Source organism: Pithys albifrons, chromosome 5 (assembly GCF_047495875.1).
Source record: "Pithys albifrons albifrons isolate INPA30051 chromosome 5, PitAlb_v1, whole genome shotgun sequence".
NCBI classification, from domain to species: domain Eukaryota; kingdom Metazoa; phylum Chordata; class Aves; order Passeriformes; family Thamnophilidae; genus Pithys; species Pithys albifrons.
Genome location: NC_092462.1, coordinates 21722248 through 21728247, shown reverse-complemented (window position 1 = coordinate 21728247; position 6000 = coordinate 21722248). Strand labels below are relative to the sequence as shown.

The 6000-nt window shown below is 40.2% G+C and overlaps 1 protein-coding gene across 4 annotated transcripts in view; it reads left to right on the top strand.

Moving 5' to 3' along the window:
• The first annotated feature begins 673 nt into the window (after positions 1-673).
• Positions 674-6000, top strand: part of HPGDS (hematopoietic prostaglandin D synthase) — a 33253-nt gene continuing 27926 nt past the window's right edge. For 2 of the 4 annotated variants that reach the window (XM_071555866.1, XM_071555867.1), the window contains exon 1: positions 2103-2121. In XM_071555866.1, coding sequence (XP_071411967.1) covers positions 2116-2121 — 6 coding nt within the window. In that variant the 5' untranslated portion in view covers positions 2103-2115. Of the gene's footprint in view, positions 726-1811; positions 1865-2102; positions 2122-6000 lie in introns of those variants that run through there. The other 2 variants (XM_071555869.1, XM_071555868.1) reach the window with 2 other exon arrangements.

The following is a 6000-nucleotide window of genomic DNA, read 5'->3' as shown; positions in this document are numbered from 1 at the left end:
GCAGGTTGGAAATATTTTCTTCCTGATTCACATTAAGGATTTCCTACAGAAAAGGCATAAAGTGGGTTTAAGTACCTTGTCAGTTATTGAAGATATAACTGTAGCACAAAGAAGTTCTTATGCTTCACACCAGCTCAGTGAATGAAAGTCCTGGATTGAAGGTACAGTATTAACTCATTGAATACCTCACATCGAAAGTAAAAGCTAGATTACCACTGTTTTTCCTAGTGCTTTAGCATGTATTATCCTGGTAACCTTGCCAGGGTAGGAACAAACTACTGTCTACTGGAAACAACTCCTGGAGAATTCTGCTCCCCTTTGAGAAGGCTGAGAATCAGATCCCACAACATACCACTGTGTTCCACATTCTGCTCCAACTTAAAATAAATAAAACTACTTAGTGGCTCAAAATCTTGCAAACACTTGTAAAATAAGTTTGTTTCAAATTCCTGAGCACCATATATATTCCTTTAGTTTTCTGCTAAAGAAATGAGGAAAATGTCTCCAACTGCTTTTCTGCAACTGAAGGAACTGTTGCACCCCACAGAGGCTGCTTATTCAACAATTAAAAACTGGTGAACTATGGTAATACTTAAACCACTTAAAATTCCCTTTTTGGGATGTACTTGAAACCACCATTCACAAGCTGACATGCTGGAGCAAAGAATGTTAATGTATAACTACAGCAAAGGCAAATTCAAAAGCATAGAAGTACCGCCATTAAGGTAAGCTTTGGCAATTTGGTTCACCCCTCAGATTACAATTAGAAGACATTTTGGGGTTCTTTTTGTAAATTTTCTCGTAGCTATAAAGGCTGTTGGTGATTGAAAAGTCAGCTGTGGACATCAGGGAAAAAACATGTATTGCATGGAAATGAGTTGACCTGTGGCAAATGATTAATGGTGTGAGCTACAAGAATCTGGCATATCCTTATCCTAGGGGAGAATGCTTTGGATAGCACCACTCCCTGCACCTGTGGAGAACACCCACAACTGTTTTATTCATACAAAAGTGAATGAGGCCTCAGAGCAGATCTGTGGGATACACATCAGACCTATCTTTTTAGCATCAGAACACTTTGCTCCGTTGCTGCTGCACTCCGGTCACACGCTCAGAGGAAAGCAAAGCACAGAAGCATTGAATGGAGTTTGTTAGGGCCAAAGTACAAAAGAAAAGGAAAAAGATAAAACAAACAGAAAAGCATAACACCCACAACAGATAAGAAGCAGTAACATCACGGAGCCGTAATTTCTAATGTGCATTACTCATGGACAGAGTTTGCATGAATCGTCTTCACTCTCCTTCACTGATAACAAAACCCCTCAAAATAAATAACCCAAACTAACTTAAATCACACTTCGTTCTTTTTGTAAAAGTGAGATTGCAGCTATTTAAGGCATTATTCTAGAATTAGATCAGATATTGTGGGGCTTCACATTACTTAGAAATAATCCAAGAAAGACATTTCTTGGCTTGTTCTACACTTTTTACACTTAGAAAAAACACCCATTATCAGACTCAGCTTGCCAGTGCCTGTCTTATTAAAAATTATTATATATATTTTTGAAATGGAACTTCAAAGTATTTCTTGTCTTTGAACATAAGCTGAAAAACTTCATACACAATTTACTATACTAGTCCTAAAAGTCACTAAACTTGCTTGTTATCTGAGAAAGTGATGCATTTGCTGTGTATGTGCCTGTGTGTGAGAGGCGGGGAGAGAGTGAGTAATGAAGGCATACTTGTCATGGGGAGTGGTTTGCATATTAATAAACAGGGCTTGAGCTTATAAGCCTTTTCTGGAGGTCAACACTCAGAGCGACTCGTGTGTGCTGAGGAAGGGACCACGTATCACTGCACCAGAGTGAGTTCTGTTTCAGCTTTGCTTACTGCCACAGCCTGGCTCCTCTCTTTCCCCTTTCTTCTTCTGATTCTACTCTGCCCTTCTTAGGGCTACTGTTACAGTGGCTGTGTGGGGGTTAGTTTCATCAAGTTATGTTACATGTAGAGCAAGTATCAAGAGTATTTAATTTTCAGACTTTTGTTTGGTTTATTCAGCATGAGTCTCTCAGTAGTGCTACTGCCGCAGAGAGGGATAACCAGGAACTCTACAGAATGACTGCAAGTATAACTCAAGTATCCCTTCTCTATGTCTTCTTTGCTACTTACTGGCATCTTTAAACTGCCTGCTTTACTTACAACATCTGTACAATCACATGCACTGCTAAAATTAGACCACCAGAAATTATGAACCTCTTTTCTAGAGGCAAAAAGTCAGGTCAGTAGCCTGTTGGTACATCAAGCCTTGGTTATCTCACCAGTGCCCTATGTAATCAGTACTGAGTTACTTTGATAATCAGGCTACATGTCAGGGTACTTCCCAAAGAAAAGACAACCTTATCAGCAAACAGCTGGAGTGAGGAAGCTCTGGACATTGTACAGGGAGTTTTCAGTAAGTGAAAAATGATTTCAAACCAATATTCCATTAGATGTAAACGCTGACTTCTATGCGTGCACTTACATAACCAAGCCAAATCTAGGCTAATGTCAGAGAAATTAAATGCATATTAAGCAGCACCAACCAATTCCTCTGGGTCATTTTTGTGCATTGCTCTGTTCATTTTTCAAATTCATGCCTTTTGGTTCACCAATGGATTATCATACTCTGGTCCTAATTCCCACCATCGTTCTATAGAGGAAAATCTCCTGCATCTGCTTCCACTTGCTCCATTTTTCCCCTTATCAAAGCTCATAGGGTTTATTGCTGTTTGTTTTTGTCTTTTACTTCAAAATGGTACACTGAATAAGCTGTTAAGAATTTTTTTCTTTAAATTATAACTGTTGCCATTTGCTAAATCCTCCTGCACACATTTCCTCTGATAAAAGCCATCTTTTGTTCACTGCTCATTTCAAATTATCCAAGTAAACAAACTGCATCTTTCATGGGCTTCTGTACTCCTAAGAACTGTTTGTAAACACAAGTACTTTCATACTCAAAAGTTGTGACGTTTGTAAAGAAAACAAAACTAAAAACCACAGAGGTCTTTCGTAAAGTTTACTTTTGTTTATCCTTTTGTTTTCTTTAACCCAAAATAGAATCCACCTCTCCCTAAAAATGGGTACATCCTGTAAATTATTCCTGGCTGCAGATGCACGAGTACCCAGGCACACCATTCTATGTGTTTGGATAGAAATAAGACCAAAGCTCGCCAAATTTCAAGCTGAAAATGTACACAAAGTTATTCTTAGAGTGCTGGGTTCGTGCACAAGCAAGCATGTTAGCCAGTCACCTTCAGTGCAGCACACTCACGAGCCACTGACAAACACACTTTGCTGCTCTTAGGGTTTGCTCTTAAGATTTCTGGCTGTTATCTGTCACACACAGACTTCTCCAGAGCAGTTAAAAAGCAAAAGTAATTGAAGTTGGTGCTCACTTGCAAAACACCTTTGATCAAAATCTCACCAGAAAGTAATTACGCTGCTCAGAAGCCACTGACATACTGCTGGTGTTGGACTAGCAAGGGGCATGATGTGCTGCTGAAAGCTATTTACACCAGCTGAAGGCACATGTATGCTGCAAATATCAGACAGATGACTTTTTTACCCTTTTAACAGTTAGTCCAAGAAGGGGAGAAAAAGAAAGAAGGGAAAGAAAAATCTGCCAAATCCCACATATACATTTCAAAGTGCCAACATTTTGAAGAACCTTGCTTATCTGTAGTCAATCTGCTATAACTCCCCCCCCCCAAAAAAAGATAAACCATGAACTGGGAAAAAAATATGTAATGCTTAATTTTGGATCTTTTTAGAAGTAACTAAAAATGTTGCTGGAATGACTCAGTAAAGCATAAGCATGAAATGGAGTAAGAGAAAACAAGGGCATTCAGTGATACCAGGCAGTCTTTGTGCTACATTTTGTATTTGGGTAGCAGGTGTAAAGGGACAAGGCAAACAAAGAAAGGTATACACAAAACCAGCGGTCTGAGCTCTCTCAAAAGCTTTCTTTAGTTGATATTTGACAACAGGAAAAAACTAATGTGGGAGGCCAGCCTCTAACTGTATGTCTCAGGTAAACAAGCAATATTCTTTTGCCCGGGTACTCTGGGGCAGAGCGAGTAAAGGGCACTGTCCCAAGGCCAGACTCTACCTGGTGTTTCCGTGAACAAAGGTGAAAATGGCTGCAAACTGCTATTTAGAAAGTACTTTCTTCTTAAGTGTAGGGACACATAGGTTAGGGTTTTACACACCAAGCAGTTTGTGACTAACTCATAGAGCCTTGGGTGTTTTTCACTTATGGCCAAATCCAGGTGGTCCCCAGGCTTCTGGCTGGGTGATGGTCAAGGCTGTAGGTCCACATTTCCCAGTGCTGCTCCTCTCAAGAAGACTAGCAATACATGAAGAGGGCTTTAGCAAGACTCTGTGTTTCCCCAGACTCACTCTGGCAGAGAAAACAATTCCAGAATATCTGAAAATACTTGGAATCTGTGCCCTGGCCCACATGCTCCTGGTGCCTCCTGGACGGGATGGCAATGTGCCAGGCATCCCAGGGCAGAGCAGGGGGACATCAGGAATTTGTGAGCAGGAGACATAGTGGGTGGTGCTTGAGAACTCTAAAATGAACAAAATCTTGCCCAGTCCAATCCACAGAGGCTACAGGCATCATATACAGTGCTTAAAAGCCTATCCAGTTATTTCTTTCACACTTGTAATTTTATTTTTAGTAAATTGTGCAGTGGGTTCACAACATGCAGCAGTTCAAGAACAAAGTAGTTTAGGCTAGCAGGGGGAAAGATTGGACACTTGTACTCCCCCTTGTACATATATAGACACACATGCAGATGTAGCTGAGATAGAAGATAAAGCTCACTTTTTCATATCCAAAGAAAGATGTTAGGTGCCCAAAACAACTGTTATACAAGTTACAGTGCTGGACAAGCTTGAGACTTCAGCAAATGGACACGAAATCATCCTGGCAAAACCAGTAGCTGCCTTTGGAGAGCCAACTAAACAACTTAATACACAGTAATGACACTCCCAACTGAGCTATACCCTTTGTAAGAATATTGTAAAGTGGTGCTGATTCATCTAAAGACTACAGAGACAGATGCAAGGCATGAATTTTACAGGACTGATTTGCTTTGGCAACAATTAAGATTATTTAGGCTTTTGTTCTACCACAAAATGCTTCAGGAAATTCTTAAAACATCTGATGAGGAAATGATGACTTAAATAGTTTCTCCTGAGGAATTATCCTAACCACTCCTTTGTCTGCATCTTCTCTGAGATCTCTCCTCTTGCAATTTTATTTACTAGTATTTCTTGGTTTCAGATGTGCAATTTATTCATCTGAAGTTCATTACAGCTTGGGAGGCTGTACAAAACTATTTCAAAAGTTATTTATGTAAGTCTATGACCGAGCAGATGAAAACCAAGAGAGTGAGGATCAAACAGAAAGCTAAGTGATCACAGATGCTCAGGCCCTAAATGGAAGAGCCTAGCAAGCCAGGCAGAAGGAGCACACTCTGCTGAGGTGGCTCAGTAAGCCCTGTCTGTCACCACCCTCCCACCTCCTCGTACCTGCTGATATATAAGAGCTCTCTCATTCACTTCAGTTCAAATGAACGGGCTGAACTTCAAATATCCCAATTCTTATCAGTTTGACCACAGTTGCCTGAGGGGCAATCACATGAAGGGCAGCAGCTACAAAGTCAGCTTAGAGAAACCCAGTGAGCCCTGGTGTCCTCCTTCAATAACAGTCTTGACAGTGAACATCCATTCATTGTCCACTCACTCTGAACTCTCAAAAGAATAAGTATTTTTCTATCATGCTCTTTTGCTGATACATTGTGGGTTTTTTCCTAAAAAAAAAAATAAAAAAATAAAAGTGGGGTTTTCTTCTGTGTTTCTGAAAGATTTTTCTAGAGCTCTGATTTTCCACATCAGTAAACCAAGCTTGGAGCTTCCTCAGATAATTCTTTTAATGACTGCTACAGGCCCTAT